At 42.9% G+C, this 27,093-nt stretch overlaps 1 protein-coding gene across 1 annotated transcript in view; it reads right to left on the reverse strand.

Moving 5' to 3' along the window:
* Window positions 1-27,093, reverse strand: part of LOC123369799 (intraflagellar transport associated protein) — a 55,857-nt gene that overhangs the window by 26,988 nt on the left and 1,776 nt on the right. Inside the window, exons 2-3 of the mRNA XM_045015765.1 lie at window positions 18,903-19,042; window positions 11,927-12,078 (exon numbers count right to left, since the gene is read on the reverse strand). Coding sequence (XP_044871700.1) covers window positions 11,927-12,032 — 106 coding nt within the window. The 5' untranslated portion in view covers window positions 12,033-12,078; window positions 18,903-19,042. The remainder of the gene's footprint in view (window positions 1-11,926; window positions 12,079-18,902; window positions 19,043-27,093) is intronic.

Below are 27,093 nucleotides of genomic sequence, written 5' to 3' on the forward strand. Positions count from 1 at the left end.
TTTCATCATTCTGTGCCTCTGTTTCCCCATCTGTAAAATGGGGATAATAATATTGACCTCTATTTGTAAAGCACTTTAAGATGTGCTGATTAAAAGCACTATATGAGTAATAAAAGGTATTACTACTATACTGTCGAGCAGGGATCGGCAACCTTTGGCACAAGGCTCAACAGGGAAATCCACTGGTGGGCCAGGACGGTTTGTTTACCTGCGACATCCGCAGGTTCGGCCGATCGCAGCACCCACTGGCCGCAGTTGCCATTCCAGGCCAATGGGGGCTGCAAGAAGCGGCAGCCAGCACATCCCTCGGCCCGCACCATTTCCTGCAGCCATCATTGGATTGGAAAGATGAACCACGGCCAGTGGGAGCTGTCATCGGCCGAATCTGCGGATGCTGCAGGTAAACAAACCGCACTGGCCCGCTAGCAGATTTCCCTGACAGGCCGCGTGCCAAAGGTTGCTGATCCCTGCTGTAGAGCATAGCCATTCAGAACTTCATGGCAGCAATGAAGATAGAACTCATTCTTCAGCTCCAAAACCTCAGCTAATGGAATGTCTTCATTAGCCTTATAGGGCCTATGATACATAGAAGAGCAGTTCCGATTCAACACATCCACGAAACACACACACAAGCTCATTATACTGTGTCGATTATATATTTTCTGGGGGCACAGTTATTTCCTTGATTTCAAAAGGAAAAGCTATTCAGATCAAATGAACAAATAAGCAATCAAGTGTCATTTCGACAGATTCAGGCCTTTCATCTCCACAGGTAGTATTCCCAACCCCAAAAAACCAACCAATAGAACTCTCCCTATCCCCAAGCCAAAGGTGAGGCACTTGGGTCAGACGTGAAGTACTGTCAGAAACGTTTTTGTTGCCAAGACCCTTCCAGGGCTGTTGGGTTATATAATACCAAGCATTTCATTTGATGAAATGTTCACAGAAGCAATGAGATTCATGACTGGAAAGGAAGCAAAAGTCACAGGGAAGAAAAAAATCCAAGCAACCCAAGGCAGTTGAAAATGCATGCTGCAGCGGAATACAAGCTATGCTATCGTGTCTGTAATGAGGCTACATCATATAAATTGGGGATTGATTTTAACATTACAGTGGTAGCCTGGGGCACAGTCCCTCTGGGCTAGTGAGATTTACTCTTGATTTGTACATTCTAGCTAAAGCAGTCCATAGCTTCCTTACCAAGTGGATCTCAGTAACTGGCCTCCCCTGAAGCGGATGCAGTAGAGATTATAAATAAGTAATTTAAAAACACTCCATCATAAACTGGTCTAAACCTAAAGAAACTACAATTTGTAGACAAATGTTTTGGCTAAATTCCTCTCTCAGTGGTCTGAAAGCTAACCATCTGTTTGTCCTTCCTTGTGAAGGACACGGAGGAAGAAGGAGGGACCACATTCCAGCCAGCGGGAGGATCAGTCTGCCTTCCCCCTGGCTAAGCAATAATTGACTCATTATTCACAGCCATATTTCTCTACCTGCCAAGACCCAAATATACAACACTGGCCTTTATAATGTGTCACAAAGGCCCAAAATAAAGGACACAAACACAATAAAAAGAAGCAGAGCAGGATGCCTAAAATAACACAGGGATTCATTTATTTGACTTGCAGAAAGTCTTCCAAACTCGGTTTTACTTTTTATAATTTCCACTGCCAATATCTTATAGCAATGAAGAAACAAACAGGTATGGGTGAGTGAGAAAGCAAAATATGAACCTCTAAGGAAGTCTTGATAAAGTCTATAGGGCGGAAGGTATGATGAGGTTCCCTACAATAGCATATGGCCCATCTACAACTGCTACTAGCAAATATCTCCAACAGCCGGAGACAGGACACGAGGTGGGGAGAGCTCTGAGCTACTACAGAGAATTCTTTCCCAGGTGTCTGGCTGTTGGGTCTTGCCCACATATGGCTGTATTTGGGGTTGTTGCGGAATTTCCCCCAGGTCAGATTGGTAGAGACCCTGGGGGATTTTGCCTTTCTCTGCAGAGTGGGGCACGGGCCACTTGCCAGTCTAACGCAGAGTAAAAGGTGGATTCTCTATAACTTGAAGTCTTTAAATCAAGATTTGAGGACTTGAATAACTCAGCCAGATGTTATGGGTCTAATACAGGCATGTGGGTGGGTAGGTTCTGTGGCCTGCAATGGTCAGGAGTCTGACTAGATTATCATGATGATCCCTTCTGGCCTTAAAGTCTATGAGTCTGTGAGGTACATAAATTATAATCAGGTGTCTCTGAGAAGTAGGTGGCAGGCTTTATAAACACATTAGTATCAGAGAAGCGTATCCAACTTGATGTGCTTTCTCTGTCCATCTATCCAAACTTTATATTGTTTAAAATAGTTCTTGTCATCCCATTTGGACTGGCTTCTCTCAGAGATGCCCACTGGTCACCCACCTATTTAAAAAAAATAGTGAAATCAGTTATCACAAAGTCAAAGAAGAGTGGTATCAGGATTATCTGATAATTTCCCAACAGTAAAATCTATTAAATTAAACAGTAGCCAAAGAAGAATGACAGAAGCCCTATAGCTTGAAATATTTTAAAACAAGACTAGAGCCAACAATCAATATAATACTGTAGGGAATCTTTCCTGGGATCTTTCCCGACTATTCCCCTCTGTATCATATTATAACTCCTCCTTCCATAACGAGGACATTTATGGGGCTGATTCTCCTCTCGCTGATACCTGTTTTAAGACAGTGTACCTCTGCTCACTTCAATGGAGTTATTCCCAATTTATACTGGTGTAAGTCAGAGGAGAATCAGGCCCTTCTAGATCTCTCCCTCATACTCCTTTGGTCTTACCCAGACCAGACCTAGGTAAACTGCAAAGATTGCTTAGCTATAGATTTTCATTAAAAGTTCTACTACAACCAATAAGGGTCTGATTCTCCTTTCACTTATGCCAGTTTTATTCTGGTGTAACTCCACTGTCTCAGACCCTTAGCTGGTGTAAATCAGTGCTCCATGAATCTGGCCAATTGATTGTGTTGGAATTACGTCTGATTACACTGTTGTGAATAAAGAATCAAATCCTAAGTATTAGATTTTGACTGTTATGTCCAAGTGCTTTATGTTTAGTCCTTTCTTTTTGAGGTTCTTTGTCTTGTTTGTTTATCATCCTGCAATAACAAACTGATTGCTGCTGGCAGGTACAATTCAACAATTCAACTACTACTGACATATCTACCTTATTTTGGTGTGCCACACTACTTCCCTGTAACAAAATGCAGCTCTAAATTTGCAGAAGCCTAACTATTCTCTTACTGTATCAATGTTTCTCCTTTTTCCTTATGTAACCTAAATACAATATTTAAAAAATAATTCCTTGTCTATGCTTTGCTTTACATGTTGTCAATGTTTGGACTTTGTAGAGGAAACATTTCCTGTTTGTGCCACTTTTTTGCCCATCTGACCATTTTTTAAAAAAATATATTTTTCTTCCACGGTTCAACAGTGATGTTGCTAAAAACTTTCCATATTTGAATATGCACCCACTCAGTTGAATCACAAGGCACATGTTCACCTGACCATTTCAGCTTCCTGATTGGGCAAGATCCTACCTTTTCCAACACAGAAACAAACGTCTGTGCCACAACAATGGCCAAAAATAATTCTGTAAAGGTCCAAAACATCCAAGACAAAAATATAAGGTCAGAACCTCAGCTGATGTAAATCGGTGTAGCTCCTCTATTAATGGAGCTACATCAATTTACATCAGCTGAGGATCTGGCCCAGACAGGGTAAAAACAGTAGATCATATACGTAACTCTGGCTAAAAAAAAATCAAGTGAATGGTGAGTGACTGTGAAAAAAAATAGGAGCAATTTCTTAAAGGTATATATTGTACAATTTGCATTGGACTTGAGAGTTTATATGCACATGTGGTTGGGATATAGACTCTCTCCAGAAATTGGTTGGGGAAAACTGGTCTGCTCCATCTGTCTACAGGGTGATCTTACCATTGCTTGACCGCAGGTGAGCCAGATGTGAGGAAATAATTAATTCCTTCCAAAAAAACTTACGATAAGAGGGGCATTCTTTAGGGAAAACTGGGCACAAGTCTGTCAGGGAGCATCAAAAAGAAGGCTCTCAGAAGAAGATGAAGGACACCTAGAGGTAATTACCACTTCTTCTCTTCAACTTGACTGATAGAGCCACAGTTTAGACCTTTACTTTCACCTTGACTGAGGGAAGCCTGGTGTATTTGTCTTTGGTTCTTAAAGGCATTCATTATATTAACTTTTCTGTTTTATAACAAAGCCTACCACAAGCTTTTAAGCTCTACTCGGGAAGTTAGAATCCTTTCTTGCTTCCCCAGCACAATTCCTAGCTGCTAAATATGTATATACACTGGGAACTGCCAAGGAGAGAGAGACAGTAGGAGGTTGAGTGATACACTAACAATATTCAAATAAGGACCGAGACAGACTTGAAAAGTTGTATGTAGATCTCATAAAGGTGGAATTCAATAAACTGCTAGATATCTCAGCTGGTTTCATTAAGCATTGCATGTACTGTCGAAATTGGATGCAATTTAAATGGCCCATTCCCCTGACACTAATAGTTCCATACAATTTCTTTCTCCCATACCAATTACTATCATAGAACATATGAGACAAACAGGGAACAGGATAAAAAGAAGAAACAGACAAGATTTTAAAAAGCGATTAGTGATTTGGAGTTCATCAATTTTGAGGTGCCCAATTTGAGACACTTTGATATATTTTGGGAAACCTTCGTCAGGGTGTCTAGTGTCTACTGCACAAGACTGGGATGTAGCCCTCTTAGATTATGCTCCTGGCTTTCCCACAGATCCACTATATGACTTTGGGAAATTTTGTTTACCTTGTGCCTCTATTTGCCCATGTGTAAAAGGGAATGATAGTATTTCCCTACCTCACCTGGGTGCTGTGAGGCTTAGCTAACTGATATGTACAAAGCATTTTGGTATCATTGGTGGAAGAATGCTCTGGCAACCCAAACTATTGTCACATACTGTGTATTACGATTTCATAAATAAGCATACTACACAACCATGCAATGTATAAAACTGTAGAAAGAGATTTACAGCAAAATATCCAAACCAGAAATGACTTAATCTGCTCTAAACCTTTCTTTCTGGAAACAGAAAAAAATCCCAAGCTAGCAATATTTTATCTTTTACAATTTAAAAGAAAATAATAACTTTTTTAAAAAATTGTTTGATTATAATACGTAAAAATCCCACACAACAGCAAGAAACAATTGCTGACATGCACTTTTGAGAGGCAGTGTCATTCAATGGCTATTAGCAGCTGCCACACTAAATTTGCCCTGACCTACTTTGCAAACTTGGGCTGATAACTTCCCTGCTCTTGGCCTCAGTTTCCCCATCTGTAAAATGGAGATAATGCTACTTACCTCCCTTGATAAATATTTTGAGATCTATGGATGAAAATCATTCAGAGGACAGATAAGCTATTATTATTGCAATACAAATCTGTTACAGTCCATTGTATCCACATAACTGTTTTTTAACTTCAGGGCTCTGTATGATATTTGCTTTTACACCATGATAAAAGAGATTACATAGAGATGGGCAGTGAATTTATGATCAATAGAAAATTGCAAACCTTTTTTTCTCCCCACCAATTATTTTCCAATGATCTGGCAAAACACATCAATAAAAAGCTCTGAATTGAGGCTGTTTCCCTATTTCATGCCCTGCTTAAGTTCCCTGGGGATGACAGATTAATTTAATTAGTTTTATTGAACTGCCTAGTTGCTTTTATTGGCAAATCCACTCATACGAGGCCTACTACAAATTTCTCTTGGGGTTAACGCCATCCTATTGGTCCATTTTTTAAATTAAAGTAAATTTATTGCTGTCCCTTGTGTTATTTTCAGCCGTGCTTCATGCTGTTAAACTCACATGTGTAAAGGGCCTTCATAGCCACTTATGCTGAAATTTAAACTTGTTTTTTTTTAAACGTGGTTAACGAAAAAAAGGAAGCAGATAGATATTGCTAAATGGAGTGTGAACTAACTACACCACTCAACATTCACTGGGGAATTAAATTAACCTGATCACAACAGCACAGAAAATGCCTCTTAAATGCCACCTGGAAGCACAAAAGTGGCCAGTCAGTTTCCAACTTCCTCTGCTAGCCAGCCTGCTGCTGGGTGCAAAAGTATCAAAACAACAACGTTGAGGGTCAAGGTGGGTGCAGTAATATGTTTTATTGGACCAACTTCTGTTGGTGAGAAGAGGGACAAACCTCACCCACCTTGTCTCTCTAATACCTTGGGACCAACACGGCTACAACAGCACTGCATACAAAAAGGACTTAGTTTTCTTAATGTGTCTGATCAAAAATCCAAGATCCAAACTAAACCCCTATATTTGAGATGTGAACTATAGAACATATAATAACTATAATGGACTGAACTTAAATTAAGGTGACCAGATGTCCTGATTTTATAGAGACAGTCCTGATATTTGGGGCTTTTTTTTTATATGGGCTCCTATTACACCCCACCCTCTGTCCCGATTTTTCACACTTGCTATCTGGCCATACTAACTTAAGCACAGTACCCAAACACTCTCAAACTCAAATTCAGATCAGAATTTAACTACTGACAGCCTCTGTCTATATAACAGGCTAATCCAGGTGCTGGATCAAAACACCTCCAGATTTTCAGAAGGGTGATTTAAAATCCAGATGCAAATTTTGCAGCTTGGACCATTTCTAATTTTTCTCTGTGTTTCTGTGGAAGGGAGGAAGAAGATACTTTATGCTCTACTGAACTTCCCATTCCACTCTGAAGTTAGAAAAACAAGCAGATGCTGTCTTATTATTTTGTACCAGCAGATTTCAAAACATGTTTTTAAAGCTGGAAAAGGCAGTTAAAATATGTGATTTTTTTGGCTCAAATCAAAGAGATGTGGGGCATAAATCAGTTCTACTGAATGGTCAGTATTGAAAATATCACTCATCTGCCAACCTAAATAAAGCCGTGTCATCAGTTCTATTGTAAACCCACTTTTCCCAGGCTTCTAACTCAGGCCTTGATCCTGCAACTGGATCTCTGTATCCACGCAGAGCTCCACTGACATCGAGGGGATTTCGCCAAGCCACGAAAGTCCATCCAATTGGGTCCAATTGCACAATCAGACTATTCTTGTTAATATTTGCTCTGCACTGAAACTTCCCAGAGCCTGGAAGTAAATGTTATTTATTTATTTCTATTTCATCATTTTATATTAAAAATGTAAAGGCGCAAACGAACCAAAAAGAAATGCATATACTAGCATGAGCACAATAGGTTACAATGGAACTGGGAAAAATATAAATGAATATGTTGAAAGAAATATGATCTATAAAAGAACGCTGCTTTCCACTGCCTTTATTATGGATTTACCCAAATCCCATTATATAAGCAGGCGGTTGTATTCTGCCCATGCTGAAGCTTCTGAGAGCCCTTCAAGGAGAATGCAGGAGTTTCTTTCTACCAGAAACAAACTGTACCACTAGACTATATTGCCTGTCTGAAGGTCCATCAATACCCTAAACACTACATGCCCCTTGTTAATGCTATCCTAAGGATGAAGGAAATACCCGGGACAGTATTCACAGGAAAACCATAGGACTTACTGGAGCTGCAATTTAGCCTTCAAGTGTTTATCCACTATAGGGGTCAATAAAAATTATTATAATCTCTACCAACTATGCATGGAGTGCTGCCATGTACTGTCAATTTTTAAAAAGATGATATATTAAAAATATCTGGGTCATCTTTTGTAGGAGTGCTGACCTTTAAAATGCTGCGTTCACTCTTTTTTAAATGACATTAACCATCTGCCATTGTTATCAGATCTGGCAGAAGTGAGGTATAACACTTCGTTTCTTGAACGCTCACACTGCCACTGGTAGTATGCATGCAGTAATAGCGACTCAATCTAGCTCTGCTTAGGAATCCCAAAATAAAAAAAATTTAATTTCTTGTACTAAACACCCAGCTTTTTCCCCACCCAAGTTACCATGGCTCCATGGGCTACTTATAACAGACACAGTTACTATTAGATAAATCACACAAAACTGGGGAAACAGGCTGAGAACCCTAGCCTTCGTCTCCAAAACCATAGACCTGGACCACTTGAGCTAAAGGAGAATTTCCTTACTAGGAGTAGTAATAGATCCTCTACCTTTCCTGTAGAGTAGCCAATAGAGGGTAACATCACACATTCATATATAGACAGTATTATAAAAAAATAGTTTTGTTTTATTGGGATCATAGCCTTTATCAGAGCCATAGAAAATGGGAAGTACCAAGATTCCATTAATACTCAGCTTTCTACAATTCCAAGAAACAGGTTTTGGAATACAAAACCAAGCGATGACCCCTACATGCACACCATGGGAAACTCCTGGGTGACGTACTTGTACTGCCAAAAGGCCCCCTCCTCCTGATCTCCCATTGTATTTTGTCCCTGTCTGTTTAGATCAGGAGTAGGCAACCTATGGCACAGGTGCCGAAGGCGGCACGTGAGCTGATTTTCAGTGGCACTCACACTGCTCAGGTCCTGGCCACCAGTCCGGGGGGCTCTGCATTTTAATTTAATTTTAAATAAAGCTTCTTAAACATTTTAAAGCCTTATTTACTTTACATACAATAACAGTTTAGTTATATATTATAGACTTATAGAAAGAGACCTTCTAAAAACATTAAAATTTTTACTGGCACACGAGACCTTAAATTCAAGTGAATAAATGAAGACTCAGCACACCACTTCTGAAAGGTTGCCGACCCCTGGTTTAGATCATGAGTTCCCTAGGACAGAGACCATCCAATCTTCTGTGTTTTCTTGGAGCTATTGATGCTTAGCAAATAAAGATAAAATAATGTATTAAAAATAGGCAGATAGGGCCTTACAGGATGCTTGAGTGATAAAAAAAAAAACCTCTAGGAAAAATTTCCTCCTGACCCCAAATCAGGAAGGCAGTTTGACCCCATGCACATGAACAAGAATCACCATGAGTAAGAATCTAAACACACAGACACCCTGACATACCAACGGGATCCAAGTAACTCTGTGATTTTTTTCTCCTAATTTCCCAGCAGTTTGACCACCGAAGAGCCATTAGATGGGGATCACTTGCAAGAAAAATTGTTTTTAAAAAGATGCCCATAGTCCACATGTTAAAAATGTGTGTATACCTAAGTATCTCAATTTGCACACACAAGGACATATGCACATTGGATATTTGAGGATGCAAATAAATGGGCAAAACATCAGCAGTCTTTTATTTTTACGCCTGGCCATACAAGGGACTTGAACTGGTGCTTACCTAGAAGTAAAAAGCTATGAGCTTCATTATCAGATATACCCTGAGCTACCTCAGTTGCCCTTTTAAATTATTTTCATTCAAATCCAAATGGCTCTTCTTCATGATATTTGAGTACCAAAGAAATAAAATTGGAGTCCAATAGTTTAAAATGCATTTTTGCACTGTTCCAGCTCTTAAGGCTTTGTGCTTTAAGTGGAATTTTTGCAGGTCATTAGTTTATAATGTGAACCGGTGCCTTTGGGTATTCTGAAAGAGGAAAAAAAAGCAACCCAAGTTATTTTGTTTAGAAATGGAGTTTCCTGGGCTGGTACAATCATTTATTTCTGCTAGAATTTCAGATATGTTTTATACACACATTTAGAGCCAGATGCCGTGTTGAGAACCAAGGTGAATGAAGTACATGCTGTGGCTTTCTGCAAGCTGCATAGCGAGATGCACCCTGTGTCTTGGATCTGAGTTCTCCCCAGTGTAGTAGCTGTACATAAAGAAGCTTGTTGCAGACACTAGTATTAACCCTCTTATCTGATCCCCCCAGTGTCTCACCTTCTCTCTGGTTTTCTGGGAGTGGGAAGACTAGCATGGGAGCACTGCTGAGATCGTTTCCACTCCCCCCGACTGCTTTTTCTACTCTAGTGCCTGTGAATGACAAGGCTCTAGTGCCTGAGAGACAAGGACAGAGCAGGGTTCTGAGTGCCAATCAATAGAGCATGCCACATGGTGTAATTGGAAAATACTCTGCTTCTGGAATAAGATGAAGATATCACTCTTAATAGAAAGCTGTAAAGAGCAATGTAATTGTGGAATATTAAATAGACATATTCATTTTGTAAGGCTGATTTAAAGAACCCAGGGGTGCAGTTCTTACCAGTGATGAGCCTGAGCTGTAGACTTTGAAACCAGATCTGAACTTTGCTAGAGTTTGTGGGTGTTTGGATCTCGGAGACTGTTTCAGCTCCACCTGCTATGCTTACTTCATTCAGAAAGCATGGCTGACTGAAAGAAATACTTTAGTCTTCCATTCACTACAGGGTCTTCCTTCACTTTAAATCTTTCCTTATCAATTATCAATCTAAGTTATCCATATGACCAGCTCAGTGCATAGCAGAGATTGCAGAACACATGTAATCAGCGCTTATAATGCCAATCAGAGTGCCTGAATAACACAACCACGAGTAAGGAAATGTTTAGTAAATTTCACAGCACAGAAGCAGGGCAAAAAACCAGTAAGTCCCAGAAAGGTCACCAAATAATATAGTTTTTTCTACATCATACACAGGAATAAAGTGGAGGTGCTGAAAGATGAGACCTGGAGGGTGAGGGGTTGGAGAGAGAGCTCACCACACATTCACCCTGCAGCGGCAGCTCTTGTACCACAGGGCTGAGCCTTGTGACTTGTCTTACTGGGTCTCGGCACCACCCATGTTTGGCCCCACCCTCACCCCTCCATACATGGAGATGGAGTGGCGGACAGGCTGAACCTGTGTCCCTGTGCACCAGTTCGCAACGCCATTTGGTTTGGGGGCCTAATCAAATGTGTGTTTAGCAGCCATTTTCAAGATTTCACAAACTTTACAGTGGCCATGGAAAGCATGAATTTGAATAATCTCCATGTCAAAATCACAGCCCTAACCATGAGCCACAAGGCATCTTTTATTATTGTGTATCTTCCTTGGGCTCTTTATCTTTCTTGCATTCAAATTTTTGGTCCCCTCCTTATTAGTGATAAACTCAAGACAGATATTGAATCACCCAATAAAAACTGACTAATGTGGTCAAAACTGATCAAAATAAAGGAACGAAGTTTTGCTATTTTTATTAACATTGTTCCTGAGGGGTTGACCAAATCAATCAGAAAGTCAAATCAACTGGCAATTGAAGTCAGTGAAATCCACTATACTTTGTGGTCAAAATTTTCAAACATGGGGAAACTAAATCCATATTCAGGCATCTACATAACAATGATCTGATTTCAGAGGTGCTGAACACTCACAGCTTCCACTGACATCACCCAGGGTTTGAAATTCTAGCCTGCACTCTTCCAAGCAGCCTGCAATCTTCCACCTTCCTACACTCACTGAACTGCATGCCCAACAAAGATTCAGAACTTCTTATACAATACACATCTAGCATTATGTCAAGACCAACAGCCTATAAACCAGGTGAAGTAAAGTTGTGGATAGCAGTGTGGTTGTGAATTCCACTCGTACTGTATCTTAAAAACGCAAAAAACCTGGCCAACCTATTATCATTCCACTAGTACCTGGAGATCCCAACCAACACTGAGACCTCATCATGCTAGGCACTGTACATACAAAGAGAGAGAGACAGAGTCCCTGCCCCCAAAAGATTATAATCTAAACAGATATAGCAAACAAAAGGTGGCAGGGGAAATTAAGGCACAGTTAGTTGAAGTGACTTGCCCAAGGTCACACAGTAGGTCAGTGGCAAAACCAGGTGTCCTGACTCCCAGTAGAGCGCCCTATCCAGTAGACAGCACTGCCTCTCTTTATGCTTACACTCTTTCTTTCTCAATGTAATTTGTTATGGGAAACTCTAGAAGCTGACATACCTTTCCAAAGATAAGTGAACGTGCTGAGAAATTCTTCATATGTCTGCTCCTGGCTATTAATAAACTGATCGAGGATACTGTTGTTTGACGGTTGCTTTTCCATCATCCACGACCACGGCAGTCAAACAGGCATACCTATGCTAAGAGGATTCCTGTATAATGAAAAAAGGGAGAACCATATATAATAACAAAGTCTTTTTTATTCTTCAGGCAGAAAACAAATCAGAGAGTCTTTTAACTTCAGAGGGAGTTTCTCTAGTTAGCATAGTGCAGGTGAGCACTGGAATTCAGAGAATCAGCTATTTCTCTCCTTCTGTAGGCCGTGATTCCTTCATTGGGGTTCTTGGAAGGCACAGGGGAAGGCATTTGTAGAATTAGTGCCATAGTTATTTCAGGTGCATTTAGGTGACAAATAAGTGGTTTATTTGAATGCTGGGAGAAAGAAGGTGTCTATCCATAGAACAGGTACTGTGTAGGCAGCGCAGCAGTGCTTGTGTCTCCCAGAACGTTCTACCAACATGCTTCCACCCTGTTCAGGAGGGACCATGTCTAAGTAATTCAGTAACACTGCCTGTCCAACCCTTGCTTTCTTTGCTGAGAGGGTGCCACTTAGCACTAGTTGTGGTGTTGGATTTTATGATAGGGACACCTGTACATAGGGAATTTGGACTGAATCCACCAGCTCGTTTCACAGGTGCATCTTGTACTATATTCTCAAAGCCACTAAACCCAAGCTTTGGAAGAATGTGATATTACATTATTATTTACTTGTATTGAGGTAGAACACAAAGGCCCCAATCAGCTCAAGGGACACAGTGTGGAAGGCAAAGAACAAATGCCAAGAACTACGGGGCCTCCACTGACAATGCTCAGCCTGTCTCCAGGAATTTAACGCTCTGGCTAGACAGCTGCAGCATCCAACTGATCTTGACTCTTTCAATAGGGCATAAGGAAAGTGACGGCCTCTGAGACAGTTGCATTTCAACTACATCGTTAATGTTGTTGTACAGTGCTTCAAAGTGCTATGTATTATTATGATGGAAATTTAGTACATATAGGACCAGATTACCTAACGGAGAGAATCCAGGCTCGCGTGCACACATACATAATTTCTACACATTACTGCAATCCCACACTCAAGTGGCCATGCGGGAGCCTAGCTGTGCATGTGTAACTACCCAGTTTGTATACACACTTTTTATAGATGTGTATGCATATTAAGCGTGCAGTTACACACAAATGTTTTCACACTGCCCAGGGCTTCCTGCCTTTGGGAAATGCAGTCTTTAATTTACAGGAGCACTAAGAAATAACTTTAGAGGTGAAAACCTGCTCCACTGAAGTCAATGGCAATATTACCGTTGAGCTCAATGGAGCTACGTTTATTTACCCTTTTATTTTGGATTTGCAGCTAAAGCAGAATGAACCCGGAACATCCAAACCACAGCATCAAAATAAACCATGAATTCTAACTCTGTCGTGATGTTGACTGTCACAGGAGGTGACTGTTCTGAAGTTTAAAATAAACCAAAACACATAGAGTCCAAAACACAGAACTTTAAGTTTCACTAAAAACAAGCTAATATTAACCACTCTAGGCACTGACCGAGCAGATAATCATTTACCAGACGGACAATGTGGTTTATGCAAATTCTAGTGGTTTTCAGGAGGAAGCAATGCTTTGTTTTATATTTTCATCACTGTTCAGTTATTAGTGTCACTACTCCAAGTAAATTTCACCGTGCGAAAGGCTAAGACTTGTAAGGATTTATGAAAGAACCTCATTTGTTAATCTAAGATCTAAATACTAATGATAATGCTTCGCCCTTCTGCAGCACCTGCTAGCTAAGGATTTCTAAGAGCTTTACAAACATAAATTAATTCAACTCACAACCCTCCTGGGTGGTACGTGCCAAGAAATATTATCCCCCTTTTACAAATGGTGAAACTGAGGCACGGAGAGTTAAAGTGATTTTCCAGTGAGCCAGCGGTAAAGTTGGGAATACAGCCAAGATCTCCTAATGATCGTTTGCTCTATTATGTGCTAGTACAGAGATCGGCAACCTTTGGCATGCAGCCCGTCAGGGAAATCCGCTGGCAGGCTGGGATAGTTTGTTTACCTGCAGCGTCTGCAGGTTCAGCCAATCGCAGATCCCACTGGCCACGGTTCGCTGTTCCAGGCCAATGGGGGCTGTGGGAAGCGGTGCGGGCCGAGGGATGGAACGGAGAACCACGGCCAATGGGAACTGCGATCAGCCGAACCTGCAGACACTGCAGGTAAACAAACCATCCTGGCCCGCCAGCGGATTTCCCTGTCAAGCTGCGTGCCAAAGGTTGTTGATCCCTGTTCTAGTAACTTATACCAGTGATTCCCAACTTTGGGGGGCAACTGTAACTCTTTACCAAACTAAGACTCCAGCTGTGCTCATCGGTGACTTCCCCATCCAGCAGGCTCTGCAACCACCCTTCCTTAATGATCAGCTTGAGGCTCTTCGTGCTGGCTCTTCGACCAAGGCCCCTGCCCATCTCTCACTCACTTGTGTACTCGCTAACTTGTAACAGAACTTGAGAGGCTCTAAATGCTGGAACTGGAGCAGGCTAAGCTCAGTTGTAGGTGCGAACATCCCCTGCTGAATAACAGGCAGGGCAGCAATGGCACACCAGGATTCGACACAAAAAGCTGGACCTTGGTTTTATAATTAAGGTTGGAGAGAAGATGCAATGCTGACCTCCAGGTGAGGATGTCCAGTCAAATAACGGGGGTAAAGTCTGGAACCCTAATCTCTTCAAGAGCCAGTCCTGGATACTGGCATTTATACATGCACTATAGGGAGAAAACCCACTGATTCTATTGCTGCTTCTTAAAGATATGAGAGAAAATTTCCCAGTGGTTTTCCAGGTTTGGCAAATGGTCACTTTCTCAAGTTTTGAAAAGTCTCTCTGCAAAAGAATGGACCAGATTCTGTGGAGTCAGTGGAGTTACTCCAGTTGCTCCAGTAAATGAGACCAGTGTCTGGCCTTAGCTCTGCTGAAGAGTGAAATATAGTTCATCTTGGTTAAGGAAATAAAATAAGTACTGTAACCTGTATAATTTATAGGGTGAATTTCCTTTTATATTTTTTGAAAACCACAAAAGCGCATTACAGAACAAAATAATTAGTTATACGTTTGATAAATCCTGAGATGGGAGATAAAAAACACACCTCCATTTTATTTATTGTCACCCGCATGTATATTTTACCCCTGCTGATGTGTGTTAGGGTTTTGCTATTTTATTTAAAAAAACAAGAGCAAGAAATCCAACAATATAAACTAAAGATAGGCCCAAGATGTAGTGTTTCAATCAGGATACAAACTTTCCCCAAATTTCCAGGGGTCTATTGCAGGCCTAATAACATTAGGAGATGGTGACTAGGAAGAATCAGGTGGCTTCTTTATAGAAGCATAAGGTTCTATCAATCATAAAAACCCTCCAGTTTTTCACACCATGAAATATGCAGATAGCTTTGTATGCGGATTCTACACCCAAATGGTCTATTCATTCTAATTCTAGTCACTCTGGAGAAGTTTTGGGTTCTATGTTGCATGGGTCTGGATGATAAGGGTTGAGACTTGGATTATTAGCATTCTTGAAATTGACAAGTTGTACATGGCTGGAAATGTGTTAGAAAAACTGTCCCAACACTATCTACCTACATTCTTATACTGACACATTTTTACTCCATTGTGACTTCCTGCTGCATCGCTTCTACACCAGTCCCGTGTCTCTCTTAAATAAAGACCAGCAGTTGTTTCAGACTGTCAGCCCTGTGCAGAAGTTTTGTGGTGCAAACAAGGGAAACCAGGCTGACCAGCAAACTCTCATTTTCGTTTTTGAACTAACCCATATCTGAACCCTGCTCTCCAAAAGCGAAACATTCATGCAATTCACAATATACAAGAGGCACCCTAGCTGAACTCACATCAACAAAGCAACTGAGTTTCTCTTAGCTCAGCATTCTGGATCTCCTAATGCTTGAGAATCCTTCAGGATTTCTACGTTTGATGTGGCCATATTTCTCAGAATGCTACTTTTTAAGGATTCGTTACACTGTGGTACCTCCACCCAAAGCTAGAGGAAAAGAGACAATATAGAACCAGAAAGTTGGCAGGGATTGAAGTCAATTTTTTGTCTTGCAGAGGAGAGAATCACACTGAAGGAAGACGAGGGGCATATAGAGCCTTTCAAAGGAGGATGGCTTAGTAGTAAGGTGCTCAGTGACAGTCCTGAAAGACCTGGGTTTGAGTCTTGATCAATCTTACCGCGAACGGCCCCCTCCAGCTCACCCAGCTGTAAAACAGATACCTGATCCATTGGGCTAGGGCAGTCAAAGGCAGTTGGACGTGATGCTGGCTACATCGTTCCCTTGGGTACTATTAGCTATGACTTGGAGGTGCCTGAACTGATCAGCCTGATGAGCCCTTGGCTTGGGGGAGCTTTGACTGCTAGGTCATCAGTTCAAACTCAGCTCAGGTTGATATCAGCCAAAAGGCACTGTCACATGACAGTTGTTTGGCTGCCTATGTAAAAGATGTTGGTGAATTAGTCCACTTCCTAGTGGATCTGATGTCTGCTGTTGGTAACAGTCTCAATAATGAGAACAAGGCTTGAATAGACCATGGTGACTGATATCATCCTTCTTCTCCCCAGAGGAGGTCCCTCCAATACATCAAAGGAGTTATGAAGTTTCTCCTTGGGGGAAGAAGATGTCAAAGACTCTTGAATCATTTCCACTTGTTAGAAGCACTGGAGAGAAAGTATAACTGGGTTCAAAAAATAATTAGGTAAGTTCATGGAGGATAGGTCCCTCAATGGCTATTAGCCAAGATGATCAGGGATGCAACCCCATGCTCTGGTTTCCCTAAACTTCCAATTGCCAGAAGCTGGGACTGGATGACGGGATGGATCAGTTGATAATTGCCCTGTTCTGTTCATTCCCTCTGAAGTATCTATACTGGCTACTGTCTGAAGACAGGATACTGAGCTAGGTGGGCCATTGGCCCAGTATGATTGTTTTTACATTCTTATGAATAGTAACAGAATAAGAGTTTCTGAAAATGATGTGTTTAAGCAGAAACCAAATTTTTTCTTTTAGAAAAATTTGCATTCCTCTCCTGCTCATCCATCCAAGTTACAGTAATGAGGTTACTTCAGGCTATCATTCATTAAGGCTTGCTGATCATCAGCAGATTGTGCAGAATCAATTTTATTTCCAAAATGTAGTCTTCCTCTCAGCTGTTTAAACCAAACCAGAGATGTCTGCAGTGTATCCCAGAGGCAAGTTGGCTGAGTATTAGCATGATTTCAATTACACAGTTATTAATTCCATTAAACAATGAAAAATGTAGTAGCTATGAAACATGGACTTCTTGTTTTATACAGCATTTTTGAGCACTTCATTATTATTTTTTAAAGTCGTTATATTTTTAAACCAGTGAAAGCAAAATGAACTTACAAACTTTTAAACTGAGAAAGCAGCAGTGCCTAACCGCACATAGAAAAATCCTACATAATTCTACTGTTCAGAAATAAATATTCCACTACTGCATTATGTGGTATAGTCTTTTTGATTATCATACAAAGGGGAAAGTCACATTCCAATGCTGGGAATTTGGATCTGCCAACAATCATCCTCAATAAAAACAGGTAATTCATTAGTATATTTATTCATAGAACCGTATTTAGATGCATGCAGAGATACAGGAAGACAGAGTCACTGTCCTGAAGAGTTTATAATCTAAATCTGAATGTCTCAGGCTCCACAACTGTATTAGTTTAACGTCAGATGCTCTGTTTTCATTGTATAGTGCCTGATTCATTCCCCTACACAGTCACTCCACTAACTATATCGGACTCAAATCATTGTTTTCCAAATCTCCTTGAGATACCCAGATTATAAAACCAAAATCTGTTCTCTTCCATCCTAGATGACAGTGATGTGCTACAGAAATGTATGTGGCCTCTTTCATCAGTAAAATGTACTAACTTTGCTCTTGCACCAGCAAAACCTCCATGCAAGGAACTTCCTTTGGGCTGAATTGTGGCCTGGCCAGGGTGGCAGCATAGGGGCTAAGGGAGAGCCAGGCATGCAGCAGTGTAGGCGGGGAAGCAAGCCAGGAAAGTCTGTTACCTCCATTCCTCATGCAGTTGGGCGGGGCAGGGTGGGAAATAGATGAAGCCTTGGCTACATAGTTATACTGGCAAATTGGGAAGCATACACTGTAGCAGGTATAGACCCAATACTCCCTCTCCAGAGCAGCAGGCTGACCAGAAGGGAGATTGTACCTCTCTGAGTAACACTGTCCCTCCCAGGCTCCTCCAGTGACTGTGCAACAATATGCTGTCCCTTACACAGGGCAGACTGTAATGTCACAATTTACCCCTTTGACATCAATACCATAGAAATCCCATAGATTATTAGATAGAGAGATAGATGGATATAGATATTGTAATGACTTCATTAATGAGGCTAATGTACTACTATCCTCTATTGCATAGAATTAGGACAGCTGAACTGTGTCTCATAGACCCTATACTGCTAACACCTACAGCCATTTCTCACTTAGCCTTAGTAGTAGGGGTCTATGCTTCTGAAGCAAGAGGGTCTGAATTCTGTCCCCACTGTCACAATGGTGATCAGCATGAAGGTCACCATGAAGTCTTAGGTGGCTATGGATTTGCTACAATATTATTATTATTGCAATAAACAATGAGTTAGCATCAGGTCTCTGTAGGGCAGAAGTAAATGTGAGTCTAAATTAAGCAAGTGTGCTTCGTAACATGTTGCAATTGACAGATGGGTCATAAGTACCCTACATTTCACAGTCCTATCCCCTGCCTACTGGACAGCTCAAGAACCTCAGTGACAAACTCCTCAGAAAGCTGTGGTCCATCCACCTTGGCCAGAATGGCAGTCCCTGTAATATGTTTACTCACAGTATATCATTCAGCCTCTAGATGGTCCTGTGTGCTGTATAGTTCCAAACAGGGTGTAGTCCCTGGTAAACAATAGAGACAAAGATGGAACTCAAGCTGAATGGAAGCCTGTTTTGTCTGTAGTTGTAGCTTTTTTCTTCCTGTTGAAGAAGAGCTTAAATTGATTCCATACATCAGAAAAGTCACTACAACATGGTACCTCAAGAGAACAGAGAATAAAAAAGGTATAAGAGGGGTGATGCTTGGGGATCCCTAATTTTCTGGAGACAGGAGCACCAACTTTTTAAAAACTACATTCCTCTATAGCAGTTTGTCATGTTGGTTGGATTGCAGCACTGCAGTTGTACAGAAAAACTCCCTCCCCACCCTTGTGTTACAGTCCTACCCTACCTACCTCTTCCCCCAACCCCCAGCCACCTGCAGCTAGACAGCAGCTCTGGAATGAACTTTAAAGAAGACCCTAAGCCTCTGGTTATGAGCAGGTGCAGATCAACTGAACTATATGAACAAACTCAAAGCATGGATGTTTCAGTTATGAAGGAGAAAAACTTTCAAATGATTCTTGGATGCTTCTTGTTTTAGTTCAAACTGTTTTCAAGAGCTAGGGGCCTGATCCCACTGAAGTCACTGGAAGTTTCCCACTGACTTTAGTGGGAGAAGGAGCAGGCCTTTAGAAGCACATGTGTGCAGCACCCATTTACTTGACTGGGATTTGCTTGTGCTTTTATAATACTTGGCCCTAAATCTCTTCTTTGCAGATGCCCTGCTATCTAAGAACTTTAACTGCAAGCAACCATATTGCTCTCGTTTGATTGTGGAAATATTACCTGAGTTTAGTGCCTAATGGCTCTGACAGTGCTGCCTACTTAAAAGATTATTTAGGAAAAGAAAAGAATTGGACTGGCTACAAAGGTAAATTTCTTTTTCTAAAACCAGCAGCCACAATCCCATGACCTTTTCAGATCTCAGAGACTAAATGCTGGTGGGTTTCATCAGCTCACACTACAGAGCTAAAAATAGCTATGCAGACATTGCGTCTTGGCCTGGAGCTTGGCCAACCCCCCTCCCTTGGCTTCAGAACCTGAGCCCAAATGTCTACACTGCTAATTTTAGTGCTATAGCACAGGCGTCGCGAGCCCAAGTCTGTCTCTGAGCCTCGCTGCTGCAGGCAGTATAGACAAAGCCCATGTCAGTGCTGAATGCCCAGCAGGGCCATCCCTAGGGGGGTGAGGGGCCTGGGGCGGAAGTGACGAATCCGTTACTTCCGGGACCGACCCGTCACTTCCAGGACCAACCCTGCCTGGCGCCAGTCAATCACACCAGCAGCCCAAAGCGCGGGGCCCAGAGCAGTCGCCCCAATTCACCATACCGAGGGATGGCTCTGATGCCCAGTAGGTATAGTGTTAAAGGGCACTGTTCTGAGGTCATTAAGGACCTCATGGTACTTTTCACCAGAGCCAGTGTCAGCTCTACAGCCCTCTTGCAATTGAATAAGACATCTCCATAGCAAACTGCAGTGCACGGTTAGCCAACTGATGAGGTCCACCTCAAAGGTGACTGCATGTTTTCTGAAATTTGTAAAGCAATTTGGGATCATTTGGAATGAAGGATCCTGTATTAAATGTAAGAGATATATTTCAAATGAATTCCCATAGAAGAAATAAACCAATTGAAACAATATGCCCAGGATAGCAAGTGACTAGTTAAAGGCCTGCTACCTAAATTCATTTTATTAAAATATTATTTTTAAAGGAATGGGTCTGTTAAATGGATACAGTTTTTGTATGGTGCGATGCCTTTAACTGCCAAACAAATTCAGGAGGAGAATCCAACATTTTCATGTTAGGAATCTGAGTGTTCTGAGCACACATAATTGTGAACAGGATTCTTCTGATTTCCCTTGTGAACAGGTGACTCCAAAACTACCTACTGCAGGATTTCATGCCCCTTCCTTTGAAGGAGCTGATCACTGTTGGAGAAAGGCAACTGGACTAAAAAGACCACTGTTCTCATCCAGTAGGGCATTACTTGTGATTAGTATTTTGTTGCAGGCAAAGTTTAACCTCCCTTTCCTCTGAACCAAATTAATTATGTCAGAAAGACAAGCATTTTCTAAGGACAAGACACACTAAGTGACACAGGGAGAGTAAAATGAATCTAAAATACGAGGTGAGGCACTAGAAAAAAATTGTCAATTTGCTTTTGAAATCTGTGCAGCACTTCTGCAGTGAGACCAACTTTTCCTCTGATCATACAAACTAAAGAGGGTCAGGCTGGGTCAATACTTGGATGGGAAACTGACAAATATCATCTAGGTGCTACTGGAAATAGAAATGAACCTGATCTGAACAGCCCAGAATTTATTGGGGAAGTTCAATTCTGGATCTGAACATTGTGGTTCAAGTCCATCTTTATTAATGTGATGGTCTCCAAGTGTCAGCACTGAAGCAATGTACCAACACGGGTATTAGAGGACGTTGTGCTGCTGGAGATGCCATATTTCAGATGAGACATAAAGCCACCCTTATGTTTGCATTACAGTCATTAAAGGTCTCCTGGCACTTTTTACAAGAGTGTATTCACCCTGATGTCCTGGCCAAATTCCAATTCAGGCTCTTTCCATTGAGGGCTTGGCTACACTTGCAGATGTGGAGCGCTGTGAGTTAAACCAGCCCTCGGAGACCGCATCAGGGAAAGCGCTGCAGTGTGTTCACACTGTCAGCTGCAAGCCCACTGGCGTGGCCACATTTGCGGCACTTGCAGCGGCATTGGGAGTGGTGCATTATGGGCAGCTATCCTACAGAGCACCTCTTTCCATTCTGGCGCTGTGGCTTCTGCGAAGGGGGCAGGGAGGTGTGGGTCATTCTGGGTCCTGTCCCGTTGCCCCGTGATGCATCGCTTCGCATCCCAACAATCCCTGTGCTTCCGTCCACATTTGGCACCATCTTTCAACGTTTTTTGTACTGTGCGCTCTGTCTTCCCTTTTGGTCTGAGGGAATGGATCCTGAACTGCTGAGGAATATGCTAATAGGTTTTGCCAGCACGTCACGAATTGCAGTCGAGTTACAGCTTAAGCTACAAACTGACAGTGAGGACTCCAACAATGACGTCGACTTGCATAACGCATACAACACGAGATTGCTTGTGGCATTCACGGACATGCTCATGACAGTGGAACGCCACTTTTGGGCTCGGGAAACAAGCACTGAGTGGTGGGATCACATCGTCATGCAAGTCTGGGATGACGAGCAGTGGCTGCAGAATTTTTGATGAGAAAAGCCACTTTTCTCATGGGACTGTGTGCTGAGCTCACCCCCAGCCTACAGCGCAAGGACACAAGATTGAGAGCTGCCCTGCCAGTGGAGATGCAGGTGGCTATTGCAATCTGAAAGCTGGCCACTCCAGACAGCTACCGATCGGTCGCTAACCAGTTTGGAGTGGGAAAATCGACCATTGGAATCGTGCTGATGCAAGTTTGCAGGGCCATTAATTGCATCCTGCTCAGAAGAACCGTGACTTTGGGTAACGTGTATGACATTGTGGCTGGCTTTGCACAAATGGGTTTCCCTAACTGCGGGGAGGCGATAGATGGGACACATATTCCAATTCTGACAACAGCCCACCTAGCCTCCGAGTACATAAATCGGAAGAGGTATTTCTCTATGGTTCTCCAGGAACTTGTGGATCACCGTACGTGTTTGATTGACATTAACATAGGTTGGTCCGGAAAGATGCATGCATGCATCTTTCAGAACACAGGCCTGTTCAGGAAACTGCAAGCCGGGACATTCTTTCCAGACCAGAAGATCACCATAGGGGAAGTCGAAATGCCCATTGGGATCCTTGGAGACCCTGCTTACCCTTTAATGTCGTGGCTCATGAAACCCTACACAGGGAGCCTTGACAGCAGCACGGAACGGTTCAACAACAGGCTGAGTCAGTGCAGAATGACTGTGGAGTGTGCTTTTCACCGTTTAAAGGGCTGCTGGTCCTGTCTGTATGGGAAGCTGGACCTGGCCAATGACAACATTCCCATGCTTATATCCATATGCTGTACTCTTCATAACATTTGTGAAGGGAAGGGTGAAAGATTCACTCAGGCATGGACCTCGGAGGTTCAATACCTGGAGGCTGAATTTGAACAGTCAGAGAGCAGGGCTATTAGAGGGGCCCAGCGTGGGGCTGCAAGGATTAGGGATGCATTGAGGGAGCAATTTGAGGCTGAAAGCCACCAGTAATGTTTGGTGCCCTGCACGGGAGTGAAGTGAAGTTCAGTGGTTCCAAGGTTAATAGGAATCTATGTTTGCTACATATAATGCACAGACTTGCCTGTTGCTTTCCTTGGATATGGTTGAATTTTTTCTTAATGAAATAATAAAGAATGTTTTCAAAGCCAAAAAAGTCATTTATTGAAAAGAAACACAACTACTTGGGAAACAGAAAGGACATGACACAACTGTGCTGTTTGGGAAGAGGGTGAGGTGGGGAACAGGACAATCACAGATTTGCGTATGTCCTGTTATCATGCTCAGCCTTCCTGTCTGGAGTGCCTTGCAATGAGAGCTGCACACTTCAGGCTGGCTAAATTGCATGGTGATGGGGGTTGAGTGCAGTGGGTAAGGGTTGTAGTTTGCAGGGATGGGTGGTGAAGCTACAGGTGTTGGAAGCGATAAGAACCGGATGTTGTGGAAAGTGGGTTGGCGGTGACATTGGGGCAGAAGGGAAAGAGTTTTGGGACAAGGGCTGCGGGGGGGCACAGACGTGTTCCACCTACACTGCTACAAGCACCTGTATCAAGTCCACTTGATGCTCCATGACGCTTAGCAGCCGCTCCGTGCTTTGGTGCCGGCAATCTGCATTCTGCTGGCGTACCCTCCTTTCACTCTCCTGCCACTCCTTGATTTTCATTAAGAGATTGCTGCATTACTTCATGCAGCATGTCCTCTTTCATAGAATATTAGAGTTTGAAGGGACCTCAGGAGATCATCTAGTCCAACCCCCTGCTCAAAGCAGGACCAATCCCCAAATCCCTAAATGTCCCCCTCAAGGATTGAACTCACAACCCTGGGTTTAGCAGGCCAATGCTCAAACCACTGAGCTATCCCTCCCCACCTTCTATGCGTCCGCTTCCTGATTCTTTGGAATCTTTCGGCCGTTGATAACAAGGACAGCTGGGATCTCCAGGTTGCATCTGTAAAGCCAAAATGCAACACTTAACAGAGGCAGCATCGTTCACACTAGTCAGAGCAATGATTCAGCCATTGTACACAATAGCAGAAATTGCCCATCCCAAAGCGAGCGCACATAACCCACACGAGCCCCAAAATGGTGAGTAAGCACAAGGGCAAGGGGGACTGATTGTTTCACGGCTGTATTGTCCTCTTGGGTGCTGTGCCTTGGGGAGAGCCAACATCTGCAAGGGGCCCCATACTGAACACTGTCCACACATTTTCCACAGGATGAGTTCATCCCGGAAGATATCTCGCTGCTGAGGGTGACCTGGGAAGCAAGGGAGGGTCTTCTACTACAATGCGGCTTCTGCCCTGGCCCATATGCAGCTTGCCTGTGTGCAGCAATGGTCCCCCCGCCCCTCACAGCACAGTGGCGCAGATATGTTAGCCTTACTGGGACAAGCAGCACAGTAGCTCTGCCAAGGAACCTGCGCAAGCAGATTGCCCAGCTTCTGCATGAGACCTTTGAAGAGATCACTGAAGCCGGTTTCCGTGATGTGAGAGCACACCAACGCTCTATTCTGCATCTAGGCATGCATGCAGCCCTAGTCCTCCTCGCCCCAAGAGCCCGCACCGAACAACTTCCTTCCCAAAATAAAAGCCGGTTACCAGGCACCTCCTCTGGTGTTGGTTCTTCCCCAAGCAGCATCCGCTGCAACTGACTACCATGCTCCTGGCTTGAAAACAGCTCCTGGCTGCATGCATCTGGGGATGCCGGGCTGTCTCCCTCCTCCTCAGCACCCACACTCCCGCTTTCCTCCTCCTCCTGCCTTGTTGAACTGGGCTCTGAAGTGTCCATGGTGGTCTTCAGAGTGGAAGTGGGGTCGCCCCCAAGTATTGCGTCCAGCTCTTTGTAGAAACGGCAGGTCGTGGGTGCAGCACCGGAGCGGCAGTTTGCCTTGCACACTTTGCAGTACGCATTCCACAGCTCCTTCACTTTAATGCTGCACTGCTGTGCGTCCCGGTCATAGCCCCTTCCCATCATGTCCCTTGATATCTGCCCGAAGGTATCGTAATTCCTACAGCTGGAGCGCAGCCGGGACTGGACAGCTTCTTCTCCCTAAACACTGATGAGGTCCAGGACCTCGCCATTGCTCCATACTGGGGATCGCCTGGCACATGTAGGCATGGTCACCTGGAAAGATTTGCTGAGAGCACTCCATGCCTGGCTGAGCAAGCATTATGCTTCTCGTGGAGGTGGATTACCAGGAGCGCTCCAGCAGTGGAGTCTGGGCACTCTACGTGACTTGCCAGTGTGGAGGCGTAATGAATTAGGGTGCCCGGGGCTGCTTTAATGCGCTCTAACTTGCAAGTGTAGCCAAGCCCTTAAATTCCCACTGCACTTTCAATTGGCTATAGGGTAACCAGACAGCAAATGTGAAAAATCGGGACAGTGGGTAGGGAGTAATAGGCACCTATATAAGACAAAGCCCTGAATATCGGGACTGTCCCTATAAAATCTGGACATCTGGTCACTCTAATTGGATACCAGATTGTTCTTAACAGTTGTGCAGAGTTGCTCGGTGACATAAAACAGCTGCTGTGTCCCACCTTCAGAGGCTGCTGTATTTCAGTGGTAGCTGAAATGATCCCTTGCCAACCACAGAAGGGAGCTGGTGAGGCAGCTGTGAACTCTGTTCCTGCTTCTTCCACTGAGTTGCTGAGTGATCATATAGGCAAGTCACTTACCCTCTCTGAGCCCCAGTTGCTCCATCTGTAAAAGGGATCTATTCTCAGGGGAATTAGTAGGCTCAATTACGGTTTGTGTGAAAAGGGTTCTGAGGAACTCTGATGAAAAGAGCCACAGAAGTGTGCAGTGTATTAATATTCTTTTAGAGCCTGATCCAAAGCCCTTTGAAGTCAATGGAAAAGTTTCTATTCACTTCAATGGGCTTTGAATCAGAGCTTAAGCCTTCACTTATTGGGTTGCACACACTAACTACTTCTTTTACTCAGTTTCAATGTCATAATCTAGTTATAGCCTAAGAATTCCTAGGGGAAAAAATTATTCCAATCAAAGTGTTGGGGCTGTTTAAGATTGTAGAAATTAGAATTCCAAACGTTGTCTTTGAATTTAGCAGTGACTTTATAATACAGTAGTATCCAAAAGCCACAGCAAAAATCGGACCCCACTGGGTTGGTCACTGTACAAATATCAAATAAAAAATAGCATCTATCCCCAATGAATTTGCAATCTAAGTGACAGATGTCTATTGTCACTCTGAGCTGACGAGGCATGAACAGGTTAAACTTTTAAAGGTGCAAGATGGATTTCTTTTTGCACCATCTGAAGAAAAAAAAAACGGTCACAGACAGTTAGCCACATTAGAGGAGTACTAAGGAGCACATCTGCAAGCTAAGCATACATACCTTCTGCCTGCCTGCTTGTCCATGCCACAGCCCCTCTTTGTGCAGTCACAGAGGATTCCACAAGTGCTGACTTTTGAATCCCCGTTACAAACAAAGGTTTCAGGAGGAAGCAAAAACCCTCCATCAGCCAGGTAGGTCTAATATGTTTATTGTTTTACCCAAACAAACCCTGGATGCCAAAGTTAGAGAAAGCTTTGAGAAATGTTATCTACATGTTTCAATAGTTGGCTAGTTTAGACTAGAGCTGTCTTGGGGGGGTCCAGATGGGAATCTGATCCCAAAGAATTTAGAAGCCACATTTGCTTCTCAGTCTACAAGTCTTGGGTATGTGCTGTGGGGAGTTAGCCCCAGCTCCTTCAGAAGGCCCTGGGTTAATCTTTTTGAAGAAAATGCTGCAATGGCAGAATCATCAGAGAGGAAAATAAATGTAATCTTGCAAAGTAGCTTTTAATCCCTGCACTAAGCACCTGTGTTCCTGCCAAGATACCAGTGATTGCAGACTGATGGGAGAATTCGAGAAACAGCAGAGGGAGCATTTACCAATTAAGACTGTGTTACCCTGGGATCTGATCTCTTAGAAAGTCAGCAGT

The sequence above is a fragment of the Mauremys mutica genome, chromosome 4, assembly GCF_020497125.1.
Source record: "Mauremys mutica isolate MM-2020 ecotype Southern chromosome 4, ASM2049712v1, whole genome shotgun sequence".
Classification (NCBI taxonomy): Eukaryota; Metazoa; Chordata; order Testudines; family Geoemydidae; genus Mauremys; species Mauremys mutica.